Source organism: Monodon monoceros, unplaced genomic scaffold (assembly GCF_005190385.1).
Source record: "Monodon monoceros isolate NGI ecotype Baffin Bay Population unplaced genomic scaffold, NGI_Narwhal_1 Super_Scaffold_12, whole genome shotgun sequence".
Taxonomy (NCBI): Eukaryota; Metazoa; Chordata; class Mammalia; order Artiodactyla; family Monodontidae; genus Monodon; species Monodon monoceros.
The window spans coordinates 83,902,698-83,929,092 of record NW_021703768.1 but is presented as its reverse complement, the minus strand read 5'-3'; the positions used below and the strand labels follow the sequence as shown (position 1 = coordinate 83,929,092).

Here is a 26,395-nt window from a genome sequence, read left to right as displayed (position 1 = left end):
GCATTTTCTCATATTATGTTACTTTAAAACCACTTTATTTTCATTATGGTAATTTGTTTAATCCTGATTGATACCACACAAATGAGGTGAATACTTAATACTCAACAAGCTTATATATACTCAACAAGCTTTCTTCTACTGCCACCACCCTAAGTGTAAACTACATCACCTTTCTTTAGATCACTGTGATAGCTCCCTAAATGGTTTCCTCATATCTACTTCTACCTATCTATTGTCTACACAGAAACCAAAGCCATTCACTTCCCTGCTTAAAACCTTTTAATGGCTTCCCAATCCTCTTAGAATCCTCAAGGCATGGCTCTCCAAACTTATCTGTTACAATTTTATGCATCACTCACTATTACGCTCCAATTATAGGCTTCCTCTCCATTCTTACATCTTCTATGTTCTTTCTACCTTATAAATAAGTGCAAGAAAGTTAAAAGGTGACCACATAAGAGATGTATCTCTCCTCCCCTAAAACAATTCCATCATTACTAATGGATATATAAGCTCTTGCCTTGCTAATTAAGGGTCATTTTTTTCTCTATTTCTTTTATTAAAGCTCCACTAATCCTCATATGTATGCAAGGGATGCCACTTTGCTATCCTATTAAGGAATAAAAAAGAAATAAAAAACAAGAGAAAAGAACATATGAATTGGAAAATTTGATGGGAAAAGAACACTTACATAGTCTTAGGGTAACTCTGATAATAACTATTCATCAAGGCCCAATGATAAGAGAAATTAAGAATCAGGAGACATATACCAAATCTTCATACATTTCACTGACTGCCCTTTATTTTAAAAAGTACAAAAGAAAACAAAGTTGAATTCATTTTCTTTTAAAGATTATTTTTTTATAGATGTGCATAAATGTATATGCTAATATATATATACATATAAAAAGTTTTTTAATTCTTATTTTTTGCTAGTTTGGAGATGGCTGAAAAGATATTTTTGATATATGATAGAAGTGACATTGTATTCTAGATAATTTGTGGTTTGAGTGTACTGAGAAAGAAAGGGGATATTAAAATTTCTAAGTCTGTGTGGTTATCACTTCCACTGCCAATCTCTAAAACATCATTTTCTTTATTTTTTCACATACAAACTTCCTGGGAATCTTATTAATAGCCACTGCTTCAGCCATCATTAATATGTTGGCTTACCAACTCTGTACCTTTAACCCAAACCTCTAGCCTTACATATAAACATACTACTGGTCATGTTCACTTGACTAGCCTACTAGTGCCTCAAATTCAAGCCATCTAACCTCATTACTTTCCTTCTAATGCCTGATGCTCCCCCAAGTGTTACTTATCAGTGAATGATGAGTAATTTTGTAGATGATCCTGTTAGAAATATGGGAACCTTTCTTGACTCTCTTTTCTTTCTTACCTTCCACACCTGTAAGCAAAGAAAGGGCCTCAAGGAGAGTGTTGGTGAAAGTTAAAATGCCTCAAAAAGAGAGTGTTAGTGAAAGCCTGAAAGGGCACTGAGGAGGTTTTTGGTGAGGGACTATAGGAAGGTTAAAAAAAAATCTTACTGGAAACTATAGGAAAAAGAACCCTTGTTATGTAGTGGCATAAAGTGTAGAAACACTGTAGCCTGCAGACAGTGGAACTCAATGAGCTAGCTACCAAAAATTCTAGGAAAAATTCTCAAAAGGTCACCAAGATTCTTCTCACTACCTGTGATGAACTGAGAGGAGGGAGATAAACTACAGGAAAATGGTTAATTAAAGGAGCCAAGACTTGCAGAGTTCAGAAATAAAACTGTTTCTCATTCCTAGCCTCTCCAGACAGCAAAAAATGCTATAGTTAAAAAGTGGCTTCCAGGAAGAACAGAAACGCAGGAATCTGTCATGAAAACATGGGTGTGATTGTAAAAACACTTGCTAAGACTTCAGAAAGATTTAAGGCTCACAGACCTTTCAAAGACACAAAGACTTGCTCAGGATTATACTAGCATGTCTCTCAGATACTCACTATTAAGCAATAAGGACTGCTGAGTACTATCCCTCAGTAGACACAGAGGGAGCCCAATGTAAAAATGGGCTTATTCTTAAGATTTGTGGGTGTGAACTGTTTAATAAAGTAGATTATAAATTACTCCTTTTTGTTTTGTTTTTTAAATTATACCATCTTGAACTAAAAATAAACAGACCTTTGGATCCCCAAACTTCCTTGGACAGGAAGCAGGTTAAAGAAAACTACTTAGCTGCAAATGTGAGCTACTTTTTATGGAAAAGGAAGGATGACCTAGATGAAGCAATTAAGAACCCAAAGTATGAAGCCATGAACCATTATAAACAACTCCCTGGCAGTATGACAGAGCCCTAATTAAGGAATGGGCAGTAAGTACCTAGGCAGATTTCAAAATTGCTATGGACCAGTGACCATGGTGTACCTTCTGTTTTCCCCTCTTTTGAAAAGGTTATCTACAGCAGTTATTCTATGCTTATCCCACCACTGTATGTCAAATGTATGAAGGACAGACAATTGGTATCTTCAGTTCATAGGTCTTTGAAATGAGATTGAGTTCTCCTGAGCACTCAAGGAGCTCTCCCCAAGGAGTCCCATCCACACCTGGACCTGATTTAGATAATGAGATCCTGGATGTCAAGTTTATGCTATAATAGATAAGCCTGAGGGAATACTGGAGGAGAGATTACGTGAATTTTGCATGAGGGAGAAATATGGATTGTGTGGGTAATGGACATACTGTGATAGACTCTGTTTTCCAAATATGGCCACCAAAATACATCCAATCCCAAGTATTCATCTTACAATAAGTAAGTGACAGTGATACTCCACTCATCTAGTAATATGGGTCTATTCCTCACCCCTTGAACCTGGATGGGCCTCTGTGACTGCCTCCAAAAATGCTCAGCAAAAGTGATACTACGTAACTTCATAAGTTAGGTCATAAAAATGCTTTGTGCTTGCTCCTTGCTCTTTTAGGAAGTTCACTTTTGGAACTCAGCTGCTATGTTCTGTGCATCAAGCACCAGACATGAGAAGAAAGTTGTGAGATGACTTGAGCCCGAGCCACTGTCTGACTGCAACATCACGAGAGGCCCAATGCAAAATTGCCTGATCACAGTCACCCTTTAAACCATGAGAGAGAAAAATAAAATGACTGTGGTTGTTTTAAGGCAGTAACCTTTGGTATGATTCATTACATAACAGTAAATAAGAGTCACAATGTCCAACCAAACACCAAGTCCTATTGATTCTAACCTCTAAATAATGCAAATTCATCAGTTTCTCTTTATCTCACTGCCACTGGCCTGTAACATTACCTAAAATATTTTGTATTATTGTTTGCTTAAATGGATCTTCTCCAAAGGTAAGAGAACATGTCATTATCTCCAACATCTAGCAGAGTGCTTGGTATAAAGTAGACCCTTGACAAATGATGGTAAATAATGAATTATTAAAAACTGCACAGTAAAAAACGGTGTTAGTGATTCGATTATAAATTCAATAACACATATTTGTTAAATAGATTTATATAACTTATCCTACTTACATCACATAAGGCACCATAGCGAAGAATAGACAGTAAAGAATGTACATGACTTTCACTGGTGAAATATAATCTGGTACGGACATGACGTTCAGGTGACAGAACACCCCTGGAATACCTAGAGTAAGGAGCAGACAGTGTTAAAACGTAACCATGCAGTTAAAACTTAATGAAATTATTTTGTAAAATGGCATTTCATCTTGCTAGAAGTAAAAGAACATAGTAAGCAAATCTATCACTCTTCCAATAACAACTGAGGTGTTATCTTAGCAGGTATTCCTCTAACATGAAGATAACTGGAACTAACTGGGACCACTGAGATTAGTCAAAGAAGCATTAATATTAGTCAAGTTCACTGTAAATAGGTTATTTAAGCACCTTTATTAACAGTGAAAGAGGTCATAGCACTAAAGAAGCTCACAGATGTTAATGCTGCTGAATGAGGATGATCACTGATGATCACATGTGAATGATAACACACATCCTCTTTCCCTGTTTGCCTCAGCTTTTTCTCCAATTTGGAGCCAAAAAGAACCTTGGTTGGAAGTTAACTATTAGAAATACCTAGGTAATATTTATTTCCACAGTGTGCCAAGTGATTTAGCCATAGGAACATTAAAAAGTAATTAGATTTGAAGAATGCAAAAACAGATGCCTATAGACTTAAATACCAGTACAGTCTCTTACACAGGATGGAGTTTATTTACAGTGTCATCATCTTGTGTCCTTTGAAGATCTGAGCGAATTTTTCTAACTAGAGGAGTACAGTAGCCTTTGGCAATCTCCAGTTTTTCAGCTTTAGTTATACCATATTCCTGAGCAGAACATACACAACATTAGAAAAAGGGTATAATAATAAAGAACTCCAATAAAGGTACTACTAAATTTAAGAATTTTAGTGAGCGACAAGTATTTTTATTCAGCATCTTTTGAACATTATACAGTGTTCCTAGTTTACATTTCTGCAACTTCAAGTACACTATTCCCCAAAGTATTGAGTGTAATTTAAAGAATTTTATTTTGGTGTAAATGAAAAAGAAACTAATTTCTAAAGAGGACAGGATGAATGGATGAATGTAATCTTTATGAAAAGTATTCAACTCAACCAGGTTTTAAATGTAGAAAACAACCCTAAAAGAAAGATGGATTAAGGGCACAAACACTAAAGCACAGAACAAATAGTCAATAAACATACAGAAAGAAATATAAATTGAAACCATGAAATTTTTGTCTATTTGAATGTCAAAGATTAAAAAGGTTAACAAATTATTTAAAAGCCTTTGGCCAATACTGTAAAGGTTTTAACTAGTGGTTAGCCGAAAATGCCGTGAAATTATCAAACTTAATGAGCTGTATAACCATTATAAGTTAATTAAATGAGGAATTACAATCCAAAGTGTTAAGAAAACATAGTAATTGTAAGAATTATAATAAAAATTACAGTTCAAAGGGGTAGATGAGAAAATGACCTGATATAAGAAAAAAATCTGTGATGTGTGTGTAGATGGGAAGAGAGGGTATAAGAGGAAGAGGGCAGAAAGTGGGGCGGAGGCGGAGGAAGGCAGGGACAGAGCGGGAAAGAAGGAAGAGTAGAGAAGAGGGAAGAAATAAGCACACTCTTTCTCTCCCAGTTCCTTCTGGGATACCTGTATTTAAAGGCTACTTGCTGTTATCAGGTACTTCCCAGATGGCAAAACTTTAGTATGGATAATAAATCTCAAAACTGCCTAATAAAGAAAAGGCTGATCAATTAGATGGAAGACGTATGAAAGTGGAAACTCTTGGGTCATTTACCTTAAACACAAAAGCTTGGTTGGTTAATTATCTCACCAACATAGATGACTGTGAAATTGGTATGAAGAAAAGAAATATGTATGCAATTGTGTATGTATGTGTAAACAAAAGGAAAATGTTGAAATTAACATCATCAAAGGAAATTTTTCTGTTGTTATTAGCAAGGTGTAATGAAACAGGCACTCTCATACACTGCTGGTCTGTAACAAAACTGGTAAAAGAGTTCTGGAAATCTTCTTGATTGTATGTAGAAGACATATGTATAAGGAGAGTGAAAGAAAGTAAAAGAATCCACATTTCCAAATGTGAGAAATTGGTTAAATAGTTATTATTACATCACATCATTCAGCCATTAGGAAAAATGAAGTATATTTAGCTTTACTGATTTGGAAAAAATTTCTTGATGCCAAGAAAAAAAAATCAGGTTATAAAATAGTATGCATTTCCTGGTTCCATTTTTGCAAAGAATACATTTGTCATATATACGAATTTATGAAAAAAATTTTATCCATGAATTTAAGGGAAAAGGCCTTTTAGAATTTTCCAAAACAGTGAAATGTTTTTCTCTAGTTGGTAATGGCATACTGATTTTTTTTTTTGGCTATATCTATATTTTATAACAAAGATATATTACTTTCATAATAAAAAAACCTTTCCCTTCAAAACAGTGACATATTTTGTAGAGCTGAAAAAGCAAGCTGCCATAACCAACTAGGACCAAATAATTAATTGTTGGATACCCAAGTTCTCTTATTTCTTCCACAAAAAGAACTGATTAAAATAACAGATGAAGATATTTGAAAGCTTATTATATGGTGATATTTAATGAGAGTATCATTGGACTTTATATTGCAAATGCTATTATAAAGAATCCTCTGCATTTCATAACACAATCACCAAAGAAATGATCTTCAAACTTCAATAAATGTGTGCCATCTCAATTAAGACTCTTAATAACAAATATAATCTTTAGATGTTCTTATCTTCCATCATACCATCGAGGCTCTTTTACTATTTACTTAATTTACTGAGGTAACATTGGTTTATAACATGTCTCATGCGAACATTATATTTTGACTTCTGTATAAACTACAGTATGCTCAACACCAGAAGTTGTTTCTACCCATCGCCATACAGTTTACCTCCTTTACTCAATTCACCCCCTTTCCCTTCTGGTAATTATTACTCTTTTCTCTATAAATACATGTTTATTTTGCTTGGTTTGTTCATTTATTTAAAAAAAATTTTAATATTCACATTTGAGTGAAATCATATAGTATTAGTTTTTCTTTGAATGACTTATTTATCATAACACCCTCAAGGTACATCCATGTTGCCATAAATGGCAAGACTGTATCTTTTTTATGTATTCCATTGTATTATATATACTACTTCATCCATCCATTCATCAATGGGCACTTTCCATATCTTGGCTATTGTAAATAACGCCACAATGAACACAGGGTGCATGTATCTATTCGAATTAGAGTCTTCATATTCTTCAGATAAATACCCAGAAGTGGAATACCTGGATCATAGGGTAGTTCTAGTCTTAATTTTTTGAAGAATCTCCATACTGTTTTCCATAGTGGCTGCACCAATTTACATTCCCACCAACAGTGTACCACACATTTTTCCACATCCTCTCCAGTACTAGTTATTTCTTGCCTTTTTGATAACAGCCATTCTAACAAGCCTGAGGTGATCTCTCACTGTGGTTTCGATTTGCATTTCTCCAATAATTAGTAATGTTGAATATCTTTTCATGAGCCTCCTGGCAATCTGTATGTCTTCTCTGGAAAAATATTTAGCTCCTCTACCCATTGTTTAATCAGGCTGTTTTTTTGTTGTTGTTGAGTTGTATGAGTTCTTCATATATTTTGGATATTACCCCCAAATTGAATATATGATTTGTAAATATCTTCTCCCATTCCGTAGGTTGTCTTTTCGTTTAGTTGATGATTTACTGTACTGTACAGAGCTTTTTAGTCTGATATAGTCCTGTTTGTTTATTTTTGTTTCTGTTTCCCTGCCCAAGGAAACATATCCAAAAAGATATTGCTAAGACCAACTTCAAGGAGCATACTATGTTTACTTTTAGTTTTATGGTTTCAGGTCTTACATTCCAGTCTTTAGTCCATTTTGAGTTTTGTGTATGGTGTGATATAGTGGTCTAGTTTCATTCTTTGGCATGTGGCTGTCCAGTTTTCCCAATACTATATTGAAGAGACTATGCTTTTTCCATTGTATGTTCTTGGCTCCTTTATCATAAACTAATTGTCCATATATGTGCGGGTTTGTTTCTGGGCTCTCAATTCTGTTCCATTCATCTACATGTCTGCTTTTCTTATCTGTTATAAAAATACAACTTTTTATTGTGTAAAATAAAGCCTCTTTTGCAGAATAAAACTTCTATTTAGCAAATGAAAGATGTTGTCAGAGACTAAGTCCTTGTTTTCTAAGTCTATGTTTCTTATAGTGAGGCCCAAAGACATATTCTTGCAGTATGAGATATTTTTATCCTCTTTTAAAGAGAATTTATTTGCAAATCACTGATTTATACCATATACTTAAACCTGTCTACATCATATACACTGACCAAACAAATAAATAGTTGTTCTTTCATGCTGAAAGAATAAGCTAAACTTTAACATGTACACAAATACTTATAGGTAAGTTGTGCAGCCTGAATTCCCAGTTTTTAAGTCTCTAGTTTTTCCTGGATATTCTGTGAATATTAGGAAAAGGACACTGGAGTTTTTTTTGTTTTTTTTTTTGCTGCGCTGGGTCTTCATTGCAGTGCATGCATTTCTCATTATGGTGGCTTCCCTTGTTGCAGAGCACGGGCTCTAGGCGTGCAGGCTTCAGTAGTTTCAGAACGCAGGCTCAGTAGTTGTGGCTTGTGGGCCCCAGAGCACGTGGGCTTCAGTAGTTGCAGCGCATGGGCTCTAGAGCACGTGGGCTTCAGTAGTTGTAGTGCACAGGCTCACTAGTTGCAGCTTGCGGGCTCTAGAGCACAGGCTCAGTAGTTGTGGCACATGAGCTTAGTTGCTCCTCAGCATGTAGGATCTTCCCGGACCAGGGATCAAACTCATGTCCCCTGCGTTGGCAGGTGGATTCTTAACCACTGTGCCACCAGGTAAGTCCTGAAGTATAGTTTTAATTGTAGTAGATTTACAGTATTGTGTTGGCTTCAATTGTACAGTAAAGTGATTCAGTTATATATTGGGTTGGCCAAAAGGTTCATTCGGGTTTTTCTATAACATAAAAACCCAAATGAACTTTTTGGCCAACCCAATATTTTTTCAGATAATTTTCCATTATAGGTTATTACAAGATATTGAATATAGTTCTCCTTGAGAACTAGTATATAGTAAATTCTTGAGAGAATATAGTAAATCCTTGTTGCTTATCTATTTTATGTATAGCGGTGTGTATCCCATACTCTTTATCATTCCCCCTCTCCCTTACCATAAGTGTTTTCTATGTCTATGAGTCTGTTTCCACTTTTTAATATAGATTCATTTGTATTATTTTTTAGATTCCACATACAAGTGATATCATATAATATTTGTCTTCCTCTGACTTAATTCACTTAGTATGGTGCTCTCTAGGTCCATCCATGCTGCTGCAAATGGCAATATTTTGTCTTTATGGCTGAGTAATATTCCATGGTGTGTGTGTATGTATATGTGGTGTATGTATATATATATGTGTGTAGAGAGATATATATATGTATATATACATACACACACCACATCTTCTTAAACCAATCATCCACTGATGGGCACTTCAGTTGTTTCCATGTCTTGGCTATTGTAAATGGTGTTGCTATGAACACCGGGATGCATGTATCTTTCTGAATTAAGAGTTTTTATCTTTTCTGGATATATGGGAGTGGAATTGCTGGATCATAAAATGGCTCTATTTTTAGTTATTAAGGAACCTCCCCACTGTTTTCTATATATGAGTATCTTTAAGTGAGGCTACTTTTATATACAATCTTTACACTTTTCATGTATAGTGACCCTTGAAAAACATGGAGGTTAGGAGCACCAACCCTGCACACCACTGAAAATTCGAGAATACCTTATTTGTGGTTCTGCATCCCTGGCAGATTCAACTGTGGATATGTGGATCATGCAGTACTGTAGTATTTACTATTGTAAAAAATCTGCGTATAAGTGGACGCACTACAGTTCAAACGTACATTGGTCAAAAATCAACTGTATTTCATTTTTCCTGCTTTTTAACTTTGGTTCACAGTTGGAATGTGTGATTTACTCCAATCTCCCTTTTACAATGTCCAAATGATCTTTTGGTAATTGAGTTGAAAAAAGTTCTCCAAAGGGCATCTGCAACTGTTTTCTTCTAACACATTTCTTATCTCAACTTGTCTTGTCACCTGTCTCTTTATTATCATCTGATTCTCTGTTTAATTATATTTCAGTTAACTGAATTTTGGTTACACCTCTATTTTTACTCTCCTATAATGATAAGGCCCCCCGTTCCACCTCTACCACACCCCACAAATAACTACTTAAATCCTGGCCTCTAAATATTATTTTCAAAATACTTCCACATAAAGTAAAAAAACTTCCAAAATTTATATAGGGACACAACTACCTTTTTCTCCCACTTTGCACACATTCCCATAGCACAGAGCTGGTAGGTGCACAATAAATGCCCAATAAATACTTAAGTGATTTATCCCATCCTATTTTCAGTTGTCTTGTTTGTTGTTAGCATATTATTATTAAGAGTATCAATTCTTAAATTTTAAAAAGTCACTATAAACTATTAAAAAATCAAACAATGATTTAATGTAACAAAAAGTTTAAAATATAAATTCATAATTACTTTCCTTTTTAAAATTATAGGCTTACTGGGACACAAAAACCAACTATCTTTTATCCACTGATAGACATTTTAAAAGTATCTATATAACAGTACAAGAAAATTGATATGTAGGAATTACTTACCTGAGGGATAACAATATCTGCTAATGCCTTTGAAAGCCTATATAATTCCATTGTGTTTTCTAATTTCAAGGAACCATTATGCTGGACATCATATTTTATACAGTCATATATGTCAGGGATTTTACTAATATCATATCTTCCATTCTTTGTTTTAAAGTCTTTCTCCAACTTGGACCATCTACGTAGCATGAGCTCTAAGGTCTCACTATGATAAAGCTGAATATCTAAAACAACATAACAGTTTTAGTATACTAAACTTCAAAATCAGATAAAGAATATATATTAAAAATTGGTAGTTAGAAACTTCTTAAATATCAAAGGTAAAATTGTTAACAAGCTAGGAAATGTTATCATAGGCATATACTATTAGCAACCATATATTTTGTAGACTTGAATAAAGGTATAAATACATGGGTTAGGAACTGGTTTTATAGAAGACCTTCCATATGTTACATACGTTAGTTGCCCAAGTTATTAACTAAGCTAGTCTCAGAGCCAGAGCACTGATCACCTTCCTATTGCTTGCTCCTTCTTATTATGCTGCCTATTTGCTGCTGAACTGTACAGTAATGCTACATAATTAACCAAATAAAAATGTTTTATTATCCCTTTCATGCTACCACAGATAAAAGCAATTATAACTTCACTATTATTCTTTTGCTGGATATATACTAACTCAAATTACACCTAGACATACCTATCTAATGCTAAATATAGCATTAAAGGCTTGAATTTTTTATGATTGGCACATCTTATTTAAAAATGTTTATAGCAACTGGATAGTGCCTTTTATTTGTTTTCTAATCTAAGGAAAACAAAATATTTACCTGATGATTTGGGATCTTCCATTCGATGTCTGATTTGAGAAGTCAAACTTTGTATCAAGAAATACACTTTGTCACAGGTCTTCACAGGATTTTTAATTAAATGCATTGATTTGATAAGAGAAATGCTTCCAGATGGAGTAAGCTACAAATGAATAGAGTATATATTTTTACATCTGGTTATGCTCAATTGGCCAAGAGAACAATATACAAAATTTTCCAGTAGCTGCAGAATAACTCAAACTACAAATGAAGATACCCCCAAAATACAGAAATAAGATCAAGGAGGAAATAAAAACCTCAAAATTTCATGTTAAAAAAATCCTAAACCTTAGCTAACATTAGATTATCCACAGGGAAAATCTAATAGAAGTACTCTAATTTACAAGGAGATTTTATTCTAATATTTTGCAGACATTTTGCTGATTCACTTGGTATTTGCAACTATGGTTTAACCATTTGACATATATTGACATGGAATAACCTCGAGACTATTATTTTCATCACTTTTTCCAGATGAGGTACTTAACAGAGGTTAAAGCACCTTCCCTAAGATCAAACCACTAGTATGCAAAGAGTGAGATTAAAAAAGCAGGTAATCTGGCTAAAGAGCTGTGCTCTTAACCACCATGTAAATGCCTTTGTGATGAGATTTTCGGCAAGTCAACAAAAGCCATTAATGACAAATAGTTTCAATTTTCACTGTTGAAACTTTGCTTGGCAAGTAATTTAACCCCATCAAATAAGTTTGTATAAATATAAAAAATGTAAAGTGGAATTCCACTTCTTGTTATGGTGAACTAGGTAGTTTAGGCCAATCTAACCACTGAAGATTAGTAAAAATCCTGGGCAAAGAACTTCTATACTTCTGCTTTAAGGTATCTGAGAGATAAGATATTAAGAATTATTAAGAATTATGGAAACCAAACTCTCTGGTCAGAGATCCAGAGAGTGATACTGGCTTTTAAGGCTGTTTTTGCATTGGAGACATCTGTTGATTCTGAATAGACAGCAGAGAAGAAGAATAGAGCTTTAATATCATTTTAGGTTAACAGGACAAAAAAAGTGAAGTCCAGGATTTTCAAAGGTGAAACTCTGGTAAACTCTACATTTAGGGTTCAAAAAAGGGATAAACTGGAGTCTGCATTTTTAACAAGACCCCAGATGATTCTTAGTCAAGTAAGTTTGAAAAACACTTTAGTTCTAGAGTCCTTGCTCTGTCCAGGAAGAGGATAAAAGCATGATGTAAACATTCAATTTGCAGATGTCATAGAAGCCTATTGTTATCTCTTGGGTAGTGACAAAACAAATAGTAAAATCAAATATAATTTTCAAACTACCAGGGAAATAAATAAATAAAAAGTACCAATTCCAATGAAGCAAGAAAGGAGAGAAAAATAAAAATAGGCAGTATAAATACAAAGCACTTAAAAGGATAATAGATTCATATACAAATTTCAGTAATTTATAATATAAATGAAATAATTGTCCTAAACAAAGATTTTCATGACAAATTTTTTAAAAATCTATATGCAGATTTTAAGAGATACATCTAAAAGTATAGTTTCAGAAAGACTGAAAGTTAAAAGATAAAAAAGATACTGTACAAACACCAAGTAAAAGAAAAAACAACTGTTTTAGCTATATTAATCTCAAAGTAAATTTTGAGGCAAAAATACTGATTGAAATATACCAATTCTTAATTTGTATGCATTTAATAGCATGACATCAAAACATGTAAAGCAAGGTTTAAGAGATTACAAAGACAAGAAAAATCCACAATTATAGTGGGAAATTTTAACACACAACAGTAAAGAAAGAAAAAACAGACCAAAAAAAAATCAGCAAGAATTTTTGTTTTTACCAAAATGATATAAAGTTAGAAATAACAAAAATATAACTTAAAAATGCATAGGTTTGAAAATTTTAAAAGTACACTTCTAAATAACATATGATCAAAGAAATCACTAAGGAAATTAGAAAATGTCCCAGATGGCATAAACCTCAATTTATGAATACAGTCAAAACAGTGCATAAAGGGAAATTTATGGCCTAGAGTGTGTATTTTACAAAAGATTGAACATTCATGAGTTAATAAGCATCCACCTAGTGACATTAGTTTTTAACAATTAGAAAAAGAGCAAAATAAAACTACAGAAGTAGAAGGAATAAAATATTAAACAATAAAAATTAATAAAATAGAAAACAAGTGCATAATTTAGTGAACCAACAAATCTGAAAGACAGTTCTTTTAAAGGACTAATAAAGCTGATCAACTATGGCAAAACTGATCAAGGAAAAAAAAAGGGGGGGAACACTGTACAATGTTACGAAACAAAAAGGAATATCTCTACTGATCTTGCAGACATTATAAACAACTTAAGAGGAGTGTATACACAAATTTCTAGAAGAATGTAACTTAATACAGACACAAGACATAATAAATGGAAACTACTAAATTACTCTGGAAACCACAATTACAAGCTTTCCCATAAAGAAAATGCCCATGGGATTTACCAGTAAATTTTACCAAACATTTACTGAAACATATATACATGAATTATTCCTCCCAAACAGGACTCTCTAATTAATTTTATGAGAACAGCATAATCTTGATATTGAAAGCAGACAAAGACAACAAGAATAAAAAAGTAAAGGTCAGTATGACTCATGAACACAGATGTAAAACTCCTAACCAAAAATATTAGTAAACCCAAACCAGTGATATATATATATATATTTTTAAATGAGCTTATTCTAGGAACCACGGTAGCCTCTCCCCCAAATCATACAATGTTTAACAGATAAGAAAATATACAATTTAAAAACTTGTCATGATAAAACCTCTTAAGAAAACAGGAGTAGAATGGATTTTCCTTATTTTGAAGAAGAGTAGCTTTAAAAAAAATCTACAGAGACCATACGTAATGGACAGTGTTAAAAAGATTTCCCTTTGAGAATATAAACAAAAACAGAAAAGCCACTTCTATTTACTATCACTTTGATGGTACTAGCTATTAATGTAAAGCAATAAAAAGAATTAAAAACATAAAAACTGGAAAGGAAGACAAAAACCTGGGGATATGCTTTGAAAAGATTTTTTTTAATCTACAGATAAATTACTAAGTTAATAAATAAGTTCAATAAAGTTGACACATATAAAGTCAATATTAAAAAAACTATTTGTACATAGCAGCAACAGATAGTAACCTTTTTAGAGGGAGCGTTTACAAGTACACAAAATTTTTTTTTAAAGATGTAAGTTTTCACAAACTATAGATCTAATGCAATCTAAATCAATATTCCAACAGGATTTTAGGCCAGGTTATTTTAAAATTTATATGGAAATACAAGAAAAGCCAAGAAGAACTTGAAGAAGGACCCATGTAGGATTTGGGAGATCTTATTCAATGGCCCAAGAGTCAACAAAAGAATACGTTCTAGAAACAGAGAACACACATATGATAAAGCTGGCACTACAGAGTAGTGGGGAAAGGATGGTCTTTTCAGTATGTGGTGTTGAGACACCTGGATGTACATATGGTTGGGGGGAAAACATCAATTTTGACATCCTTATCTAATAGCACACACAAAAGTCAATTTTAGCTAGATTGTAGATAAATGTGCAGGGAAAAACAGTAAAGTTTTAGAAGATCATATAAGGGAATATCTTATGACCCCACATTAGAAAAAGGTATTATACCGTATGCTAACACACATATATGGAATTTAAGAAAAATAAAAATGTCATGAAGAACCTAGGGGTAAGACAGGAATAAAGACACAGACCTACTAGAGAATGGACTTGAGGATATGGGGAGGGGGAAGGGTAAGCTGTGACAAAGCGAGAGAGAGGCATGGACATATATACACTACCAAACATAAGGTAGATAGCTAGTGGGAAGCAGCCGCATAGCACAGGAAGATCAGCTCGGTGCTTTGTGACCGCCTGGAGGGGTGGGATAGGGAGGGTGGGAGGGAGGGAGACGCAAGAGGGAAGAGATATGGGAACATATGTATATGTAGAACTGATTCACTTTGTTATAAAGCAGAAACTAACACACCATTGTAAAGCAATTATACTCCAATAAAGATGTAAAAAAATATATATATATAAAAATAAAATACAGGTTTAATTGTTAAACCTATGATAAATTAAAAAAAAAGAAAAAGGTATTATAAAGAATGCATTAAAATGCACTGAACATAAAGGAAAAAATTGACCTTGAAATACATGGGAAAAAAAAAAAAGAAATTCATGGAAAATAAGAATTTCTGCTTATCAAAGGAAATCATTAAGGCTCAGAGTAGATGGTAGTATTTAGAACACATAACAAAGAGCTCATATCCAAAATATACAAAGAAATTCTACTATTCAATAAGAAAAACACAGGCAACTAGTAGAAAAAAAGGACAAGACTTGAAGAGCAGGCCTTATGAAAGAAGATACCTAAATGGTCAACGAATATTAAAACCACAGTGAGGTACTACTATACATCCACCTTCAGAATAGGCAAAATTGAATGGTCTGAAAATACCAAGAATAGAGACTATGTAGAGCAATAACAATTTCCATGGACTTCTGGTGGGAGTATAAATTGCTTCAATGACTTTGGAAAACAGTTTGACATCTACTAATATCGAAATATTAGCACACTGTGGGGCACAACACTTCCACTCCTAGAATACACCAAAGAGAAACATATGCTCATATGCACTAGGAGGCATATATGGATATTCACGGCAGTATTAGCATAACAGCCCCAAACTATAACAATATTAGAAAGCATATATAAATTGGCATATACTCATAAAATAGAATATGGATCAACAAACTAGGCCAAACATGACCTGTGATAGCCTGTGAGCTAATAAATGGTTTTTACATTTTTAAAAGGTGGTTTAAAAAAGAAAAGCATATGCAACAAGCAACTATATGTGATCTCCAAAGCCTGAAATATTTACTATCTGGTCTTTTACAGAAAAAGTTTGCCAACCTCTGAAAACAATACTACATAGAAATGAAAATTCTGAAAATTCTCAAAACTATGGATGAATTTCACAAACATAACACTGAGAAAAAGAAGCCACACATAAAAGAAAACATTCTATTACATGAAGCTTAAAAAATACCCCAAACTGAGACTATGGTAGCTACAGATACATACTTAGCCAAATAAGCACGCTGGGTATAAGACTATAAAAAGTTAGGATAGTGATTATTTCTAGCAGATAGGGAAGGGGCTGCAACTGGGAAGGGACACACAGAGGCTAGAGTTGTTCCAACGTTCTGTATCTCTGTACTGATTATATAACTCTTTGCTTTATAATATGATAAGCTCTAAGTTTACATTTTATGCACTTTTCTATGTGTATGTGCATGTAATATTTGACAATGCAAGAGTTTGGTAAGACCCACCTTTTCATAATCTTCAGCAGTAAAATCTCTGTCTTTCTGAAGTATTTCATGAAGTCTTGCTTTCACACGTTGCTGACAACTGCTCAAAGAGTCACTATCACTATCCAAAAGGCCATTCATGTTTGCACTTTTCACCATCTGAACAAGAATGGGTGTAAGTTCTCCTTCTAGAGCTAATAGCCCCTAAATACATAAAATAAAGCCAAAACAGATTAAGAATTAGTATGCAAAATAGAAGGTATCTTAATAATTATCTTGTTACATGCTGAATTTCACAAGGTGTAAGCTTACTATTTACAATAAACTTTATTAATAATGCAACTTGTCATTGCCATTTCAGGGCTTTAGTTAGAAGTTTCAAATTTAGAATATTAAAATAATACCTTAGTAAAAATCTTTTAAAATGCTATATTAGATGAAAATTCTAATAATTCTAAAAAACATTTATTTATACCTTTGCAAAAGCAGCTGCAGTCATCTGGACGCGTCCTTCATCAGAGGCGTATATTTTAAGGTCATGTCGGTAGGTACTATGTAATCTAAGTAAACCACAACCAGGAAATCCTGCATAATCTCCTGAAAATAAATCCTCAAATCACTTAAGCTATATTTTTACCTCACTGTATTTCTATAAATATTTAATAACATCTCAAAATTAGGATTTGAAAATATGATGTATGAATTTAACTGAATTAAAGAAACTCCAATATTTACCTTGACCTCCAGGATACATACACCTCAAAGCTCTTCCAAGTTCTTCAGCCTGGACCCAGCCTGTATGAATTTAACTGAATTAAAGAAACTCTAAGATTTACCTTGACCTCCAGGGTACATACACCTGAAAGCTCTTCCAAGTTCTTCAGCCTGGACCCTGCCTGCAGGGGTTAGTTCTCCTCCCCATTTTAGAACCAGAAGTAAGGATGGCTCTTCTCTTCGGCTGTCTAAGATACATGTGAATGAATAAAGCAAATGTCAAGGTTTTTTCTTCTAAACAGACATATTTCAAGATTAATTTTTTTCTTTGTGTCTCTTCTGCAGTGGAATATGGCCCTTATGGAAATTATTTTCTTCCCTAAATACACCTTTCTTGTAGGCTGTTGCTTCTGCTAGGAATACCCCTTGCTCCACCTGTTAAAATCTTACTAAAATTTCAAAATCTCTCCCACACTCTAGAAAGAAGGCTCTTTCCCAGTTCTCTAAAAGGAAATTTCTCCCTTCCCTGCTCTCAGTGGTATGAGAGCAATGGTATTTGCCCAATGTATTTAGTTGTACTACATATACTAGATTAAGAGCTCCTTGATGACAGGATTCAGATCTTGGCTTTATATTAAGAGCCTCCTGCAGTGCTGTCACATAAAAGTTAATGTTATCTGAAGTGAAGAAGATATACACATTTTTATGATTAGTAATCAGTGATTTGCATAACTTTCAAGATGTGAGATGACAGAGCTTAATATTTATTATAATTTAAACTTATGGGTGAGATATACAATAAAATATAGCCAAGAATAGCTTTTTAAATTTGGAGTTGTAGAATCTGTATGTTCCAGACCAAAGTATATTCTCAGATATAGGGGAGGTCTGAGTTTCTATATTTAATTTTGACTTGCTCTTTATCACATCCTAAGATCTGTGCTGGATTACAGAAACAAAGGTCATTTAAAAGTTAGCACTATAAGCACTAAAGAATTTGATGATTCATTAAAAGTGATAGAAAATCACCCTTTCCCCTGGGGCTAGTTAGTAGCTGTATGTGCTTTATCATGCAAGCCAACATTTATAGAAAGGTAATTAATTGACTTGTTAATTATAGTTGTTTATGGATTTTTTTTGATATAAACATCAAAATATAGAAAATTAATCTGTGTTGCTATTAATCACAAGGTGTGACAAGAGCAATATATCAAATTTTAGAATATATAAAGATCAACATAATCAAATTTGTTTGCATTTAAAATAATCATTACTTCAATTTTTGCTACTATAAATAATGCCACTGTGAATATCCCTATAGAACAATCTTTCCCTCAATAGCTGATTACCCCCTTGGGATAGATTCTTACAAGTAGAATTAAGGTCAAAGCATATGAAAAATTTCTGAAGTGGTTTTTTTTTTCCCCCCAGCTGCACTGTGTAACATGCTGGATCTTAGTTCCCCGACCAGGGCTCGAAACCGTGTCCCCTGCAGTGGAAGAGTGGAGGCTTAACCACTGGACTGCCAGGGAAGTCCCCTGAAATGTTGATATATATTGCCAAATTACTTTTCAAAAAATTATGTCAAAGCTTCCCTGGTGGCACGGTGGTTAAGAATCTGCCTGCCAATGCAGAGGACACAGGTTGGAGCCCTGGTCCAGGAAGATCCCACATGCCACAGGGCAACCAAGCCCGTGTGCCACAACTACAGAGCCTGAGCTCTAGAGCCCACGAGCCACAACTACTGAGCCCACGAGCCACAATTACTGAAGCCCGCACACCTAGAGCCCGTGCTCCACAACAAAAGAAGCCACCGCAATAAGAAGCTGGTGCACCACAACGAAGAGTAGCCCGTACTTGCTACATTTAGAGAAAGCCCACGCACAGCAACAAAGACCCAATGCAGCCAAAAATAAAATAAATAAAACAAAGTAAAAAAAAAAAAAAGAGTTATGTCAATTTACAATCCTACCAGTAAACTGAAATCTTGTCACATTGTACTCTCATCAGCATTCTTTATTATCATTTGAAAAAGAAGAAAATAAGAAAACACTTTGCCAGTGTGATAGGCAAGACTGATTATTACTATTATCATTATTGTATTGGGCATCTCCACTTCTCTGTAAAATGGCTTCCCAATCCCTGCCCATTGTTCTTTTGAAAAGTAAATGAACTTTTGTGCTCACTGCTCTTAGGAGACTAATTTTAAATGCTTATTCTGATTTATTGGTGGAGAAAAATATCTATTTTAGAAACATGGTGATTACGTATTTTTTTAAACAGTCTTTTCATATTTCTTAAGTTTTCTTCCTGTATACCCTGTATGGGATAGGGACCCATTAAGTAACATTTAGTTATAAATAAATAAGCTTTCAGAAGAGTAAAAGAGAAGTCCTAGACAGTTTTCAAAATAATAAAAGGTATCCTTTACCTAAAGGATAAAACGTAAAACATCTTTTATTTAAAGGATAGAAGGCATAGTTAACACAACTCCATGTTCTTTTTCCTCTATTCAGCATGCTAACCCCTAAATTATTAGACAGAAGATTACAAAGGTAATCAACAACGAGTAGTAAGTCCCTACATATAAATAAAACACAATGGGCATTAATAGTGACATACCTTCTTCTTCACTAGATGTCTTAGGACAACCATGAGGGAGATAGGTTAATTGGACCTTACGATTTATTCCAGAAAAATGGCCATACCTGAAAAATAAAATGGCAAACAGAACAGACAATATTCAATAAGCATGCGATGCAACCTCCTAAAGAAAAACTAAAATCCACCTGGACAAAAGCTAAATCTTACATATTAATGCTTCCTATTTGTAATTACCTTGCTGAATTCTTCAAAATATCCTAGCACAAAATCTGTATCCTAGGTAATTATTCTAACCACGTTAAAAATAAAAATACAATAAAGTTTCTCTATAAAAGTTGGAGAATTTTGAATAGATGCCAAAGTATATAAACATACAAAAACATAAATGTATGTGTCTTTAAAAAAATAAAAGAAAAAACGATTTTAAGTGGTCAAAGAAATAAAGTTTATAAGAGGAATATTGGTGGTACCAATTTCACTTGATTAAAACATAGTTCAAAATTATTTTTCACTTAAACAGCACTGAATCTGTGGTTAACTTAGCAATGTGGCCTTCATCCTAAGTAGTACTTCATACAAGATCTAAATGTGATACCCTCTTTTGATCTTCTCATCAAAATTAAAACTAAAACAGAACCTTCAATACAATCTCTTTTCTCACTGGTGAAAATAAAGTTCTTGTTAGATTTCCACTAATTTCTCCTCAGCTACAGTGATAAAGAGAAAGAAGATAAAACTGTGAAGGAAATTAACATGAAAAGTCACACATATTAAAAAAAGCACTATAAGTAGTTACCAAAATTATGGGTTTCAAAAAGATACTTACATCTCTAACACGGTCTTAAGTTGTTCAAGTTTTGACTTGTTTTCTTCAATTTCAGAATCATTATTTTGTCCCAACTCTATAAGAAGTTGTCGTGCAATATCCAGCACTTCCTGTAAAATAAATAAAGAATTGAATTTTTATGTAACTTTGCGATTAGCAATTTAAAACCCAACAAGAAATCAGATGCACTTGCCTGTAATTGTTTTGGTTTTTTGAGCTTTAATTTCCCAGATTTATATCCATCACACTTTTCAAAAAGATCAAAGAATCTTATAAGAAAGACAGAGCACTGTTAGGCATTTGCAACAATATTACCTCTATAAACTAAAACAAATAATTACAATAAATGATAGATATGGGACTAAAACAATAATTAATAATAGATATGGGACTTGGGGTCTATGGACTTCAAACACTGTGTGCCCTCTTTCACTATACGATGTTGCTCCTCTACTTTGATCGATAAAACTTAGTATTTTCCTAAACCATATCAAACTAATAATCACTAGATTCACTGAAAAGAAGTAACAAAGTTTCATTCTACTAATTTTCATCTAGAAGGTTGAGAAGTTAATGATTCTCAGAAAGCAATGTAAGAGAATAATAACAGAAGACTAAATATTTACAATAATAAATAAAAGCTAGGTCAGGATGATGACCATATATGGATATTGCTACAGTAATTTTCAGATGCTAAAATATACAATTTAAAATGGATTTTGTTGGATTTTATTGCTTTCCAGTGGTTTAAATATTAATGGCCAAGAAGTAGTGGTAAACAGTTTTTCTATATGAAGTATTAATCAAAATAACTAAGCACCTATCAGAAATCTTAAATTATCTCCTAAGAGTTAAATTATTCCCCTTTAAACATACTTTTGATGCCTCACTTCCATTTTCATTTTTTGTTTTGGTGTTCGGTCCCCATGACGTATGACAGCTATGACACATCTAAGTTCCATCCTAAAATTTAAAAAATAACGTTCAATTTTCTGACAAAGATTCGTGTTATATAATTCAGATTAATATATCTAATTATATTATAGAACCATCTTTTACCACTCTAAGATATTCTCCATGAAGCATAGTGCTTATAACAAACAGTCTTAATTTTATCAAATTAAATCCTAAAAAGAATTTAAGAGGCTGGAGGGGGAGTAATATTAAGCTACACAATACCTGCTTCTTCTCTTGAGATGACTATGCTAACTCTAGGATAATAGTAAATGGAGGGGAGACCTTAAAGATGGTGAAAGAGTAAGACGTGGAGATCACCTTCCTCCCTACAAATACATCAGAAATACATCTACACGTGGAACAACTCCTACAGAACACCTACTGAATGCTGGCAGAAGACCTCAGACCTCCCAAAAGGCAAGAAACTCCCCACGTACCTGGGTAGGGCAAAAGAAAAAAAGAAAAAACAGAGACAAAAGAATAGGGATGGGATCTGCACCAGTGGGAGGGAGCTGTGAAGGAGAAAAGGTTTCCACACACTAGGAAGCCCCTTTGCAGGTGGAGACTGCGGGTGGCGAAGGGGTGAAGCTTTGGAGTCACGGAGGAGAGCGCAGCAACAGGGGTGCACAGGGCAAAGCAGAGAGATTCCCGCACAGAGGATGGGGGCTGACCTGCACTCACCAGCCCGAGAGGCTTGTGTGCTCACCCGCCGGGGCGGGAGGGGCTGGGAGCTGAGGCCCGGGCTTCAGAAGGTCAGATCCCAGGGAGAGGACTGGGGCTGGCTGCATGAACACAGCCTGAAGGGGGCTAGTGTGTCACAGCTAGCTGGGAGGGAGTCAGGGAAAAAGTCTGGACCTCCCTAAGAGGCAAACTTTTTCTTGCCTCTTTGTTTCACGGTGTGTGAGGAGGGGATTCAGAGCACCGCCTAAACGAGCTCTAGAGATGAGCACGAGCCACAGCTATCAGCGCGGACACGAGAGACGGGCATGAAATGCTAAGGCTGCTGCTGAAGCCACCAAAAAGTCTGTGTGCAAGCACAGGTCAATATCCACACCTCCCCTCCTGGAGCCTGTGCAGCCCGCCACTGCCAGGGCCCCGTGACCCAGGGACAACTTCCCCGGGAGAACACAAGGCATTTCTCAGGCCGCTGCAACATCACGCTGGCCTCTGCTGCTGCAGGCTCACCCCGCATTCCATACGCTTCACTCCCCACAGCCTGAGTGAGCCAGAGCCCCCTAACCAGCTGCTCCTTTAACCCCGTCCTGTCTGAGCGAAAAACAGACGCCCTCAGGTGATGCAGAGGAGGGGCCAAATGCAAAGCTGAACCCCAGGAGCTCAGCGAACAAAGAAGAGAAAGGGAAATCTCTCCCAGCAGCCTCAGGAGCAGCGGATTAAATCTCCACAATCAACTTGATGTATGCTGCATCTCTCAATACCTGAACAGACAACAAATCATCCCAAATTGAGGCAGTGGACTTTGGGAGCAATGATATATATATATATATATATATACACTTCCTTTTTCTCTTTTGTGAGTGTGTATGTGTATGCTTCTGTGTGTAATTTTGTCTGTATACCTTTGTTTTTACCATTTGTCCTAGGATTCTGTCTGCCCATTTTTTTTTAGTATAGTTTTTAGCACTTCTTATCATTGGTGGATTTGTTTTTTAGTTTCCTTGCTCTCTTCTTTCTTTCTTTTTTTTATTACTTAAAAATATTTTTTATTTTTAATAATTATTTTTTACTTTAACAACTTTATTTTATTTTATTTATTTATTTATTTTTTTCTCCCTTTTATTCTGAGCTGTGTGGATGACAGAATCTTGGTGCTCCAGCCGCGTGTCAGGCCTGTGCCTCTGAGGTGGGAGAGTGGAGTTCAGGATATTGGTCCACCAGAAACCTCCCAGCTCCACATAATGTCAAATGGCAAAAATCTCCCAGAGATCTCCATCTCAACACCAAGACCCAGTTCCACTCAATAACCAGCAAACTACAGTGCTGGACACCCTATGCCAAACAACTAGCAAAACAGGAACACAACCCCACCCACTAGCAGAAAGGCTGCCTAAACTCATAATAGATCATAGACACCCAAAAACACACCACCGGAGGCGGACTCGCCCACCAGAAAGACAAGATCCAGCCTCATCCACCAGAACACAGGCACTAGTCCCCTCCACCAGGAAGCCTACACAACCCACTGAACAAACCTTAGCCACTGGGGGCAGACACCAAAAAAAACAGGAACTACGAACCTGCAGCCTGCAAAAAGGAGACCCCAAACACAGTAAATGAAGCAAAATGAGAAAACAGAGAAACACACAGCAGATGAAGGAGCAAGGTAAAAACCCACCAGAACAAACAAATGAAGAGTAAATAGGCAGTCTACCTGAAAAAGAATTCAGAATAAGCATAGTAAAGATGGTCCAAAATCTTGGATACTGAATGGAGAAAATACAAGAAATGTTTAACAAGGACCTAGGAGACCTAAAAATCAAACAAACAATGATGAAAAACACAATAAATGAAATAAAAAAGTCTCTAGATGGAATCAATAGCAGAATAACTGCGGCAGAAGAACGGATAAGTGACCTGGAAGATAAAATAGTGGAAATAACTAAGGCAGAGCAGAATAAAGAAAAAAGAATGAAAGGAATTAAGGAGAGTCTCAGAAACCTCTGGGACAACATTAAATGCACCAACATTCGAATTATACGGGTCCCAGAAGAAGAAGAAAAAAAGAAAGGGACTGAGAAAATATGTGAAGAGATTATAGTTGAAAACTTCCCCAATATGGGAAAGGAAATAGTTAATCAAGTCCAGGAAGCACAGAGAGTCCCATACAGGATAAATCCACGCCAAGACACATATTAATCCACACTATCAAAAATTAAATACAAAGAAATAATATTAAAAGCAGCAAGGGAAAAACAACAAATAACATAAAAGGGAATCCCCATAAGGTTAACAGCTGATCTTTCAGCAAAAACCTTGCAAGCCAGAAGGAGTTGGCAGGACATATTTAAAGTGGTGAAAGGAGAAAACCTACAACCAAGATTACTCTACCCAGCAAGGATCTCATTCAGATTTGATGGAGAAATTAAAACCTTTACAGACAAGCAAAAGCTAAGAGAATTCAGCACCATGAAACCAGCTCTACAACAAATGCTAAAGGAACGTCTTTATGCAGGAAACACAAGAGAAGGAAAAGACCTACAAAAACACACCCAAAACAATTAAGAAAATGGTAATAGGAACATGCATATCGATAATTACCTTAAATGTAAATGGATTAAATGCTCCAACCAAAAGACACAGACTGGGCGAATGGATACAAAAATAAGACCCGTACATATGCTGTCTACAAGAGACCCACTTCAGACCTAGGGACACATAGAGACTGAAAGTGAGGGGACGGAAAAAGGTATTACATGAAAATCAAAAGAAAGCTGGAGTACCAATGCTCATATCAGACAAAATAGACTTTAAAATAAAGACTATTACAAGATACAAAGAAGGACACAAATAATGATCAAGGGATCAATCCAAAAAGAAGATATAACAATTGTAAACATTTATGCACCCAACATAGGAGCACCACAATACATCAGGCAAATGATAACAGCCATAAAAGGGGAAATCGCCAGTAACACAATCATAACAGGGGACTTTAACACCCCACTTTCACCAATGGACAGATCATCCAAAATGAAAATAAATAAGGAAACACAAGCTTGAAATGATACATTAAAAAAGATGGACTTAATTGATATTTATAGGACATTCCATCCAAAAACAACAGAACAACTTTCTTCTCAAGGGCTCACGGAACATTCTCCAGGATAGATCATATCTTGGGTCACAAATCAAGCCTTGGTAAATTTAAGAATATTGAAATTGTATCAAGTATCTTTTCCAACCACAACACTATGAGACTAGATATCAATTACAGGAAAAAAAATCTATAAAAATACATACACATGGAGGCTAAACAATACACTACTTAATAACCAAGAGATCACTGAAGAAATCAAAGAGGAAATCAAAAAATACCTAGAAAGAAATGACAATGAAAACAAGGCAACCCAAAACCTACGGAATGCAGCAAAATCAGTTCTAAGAGGGAAGTTTATAGCAATACAATCCTACCTCAAGAAACAAGAAACATCTCAAATAAACAACCAAACGTTACACCTAAAGCAATTAGAGAAGGAAGGACAAAAATCCCCAAAGTTAGCAGAAGGAAAGAAATCATAAAGCTCAGATCAGAAATAAATGAAAAAGAAATGAAGGAAACGATAGTGAAGACCAATAAAACTAAAAGCTCGTTCTTTGAGAAGATAAACAAAATTGATAAACCATTAGCCAGACTCATCAAGAAAAAAGGGAGAAGACTCAAATCAACAGAATTAGAAATGAAAAAGGAGAAGTAACAACTGACACTGCAGAAATACAAAGGATCATGAGAGATTACTACAAGCAACTCTATGCCAATAAAATGGACAACCACAAAGAAACAGATAAATTCTTAGAAAAGCACAGCCTTCTGAGACTGAACCAGAAAGAAACAGAATATATAAACAGACCAATCACAACCACTGAAATTGAGACTATGATTAAAAATCTTCCAAAAAACAAAAGCCCAGGACGAGATGGCTTCACAGGCGAATTTTATCAAACATTTACAGGAGAGCTAACACCTATCCTTCTCAAACTCTTGCAAAACATAGCAGAGGGAGGTACACTCCCAAATTCATTCTA

At 34.9% G+C, this 26,395-nt stretch overlaps 1 protein-coding gene across 11 annotated transcripts in view; it reads right to left on the bottom strand.

Moving 5' to 3' along the window:
• Window positions 1–26,395, bottom strand: part of PPIP5K2 (diphosphoinositol pentakisphosphate kinase 2) — a 75,430-nt gene that overhangs the window by 23,787 nt on the left and 25,248 nt on the right. For 8 of the 11 annotated variants that reach the window (XM_029217444.1, XM_029217447.1, XM_029217449.1 and 5 more), the window contains exons 11-21: window positions 21,554–21,640; window positions 20,871–20,946; window positions 20,678–20,787; window positions 19,870–19,955; window positions 17,370–17,495; window positions 17,009–17,130; window positions 16,555–16,737; window positions 11,139–11,280; window positions 10,312–10,535; window positions 4,223–4,350; window positions 3,539–3,653 (exon numbers count right to left, since the gene is read on the bottom strand). In XM_029217444.1, the coding sequence (XP_029073277.1) occupies window positions 3,539–3,653; window positions 4,223–4,350; window positions 10,312–10,535; window positions 11,139–11,280; window positions 16,555–16,737; window positions 17,009–17,130; window positions 17,370–17,495; window positions 19,870–19,955; window positions 20,678–20,787; window positions 20,871–20,946; window positions 21,554–21,640 (1,399 nt within the window). The remainder of the gene's footprint in view (window positions 1–3,538; window positions 3,654–4,222; window positions 4,351–10,311; window positions 10,536–11,138; window positions 11,281–16,554; window positions 16,738–17,008; window positions 17,131–17,369; window positions 17,496–19,869; window positions 19,956–20,677; window positions 20,788–20,870; window positions 20,947–21,553; window positions 21,641–26,395) is intronic. The other 3 variants (XM_029217446.1, XM_029217451.1, XM_029217454.1) reach the window with 1 other exon arrangement.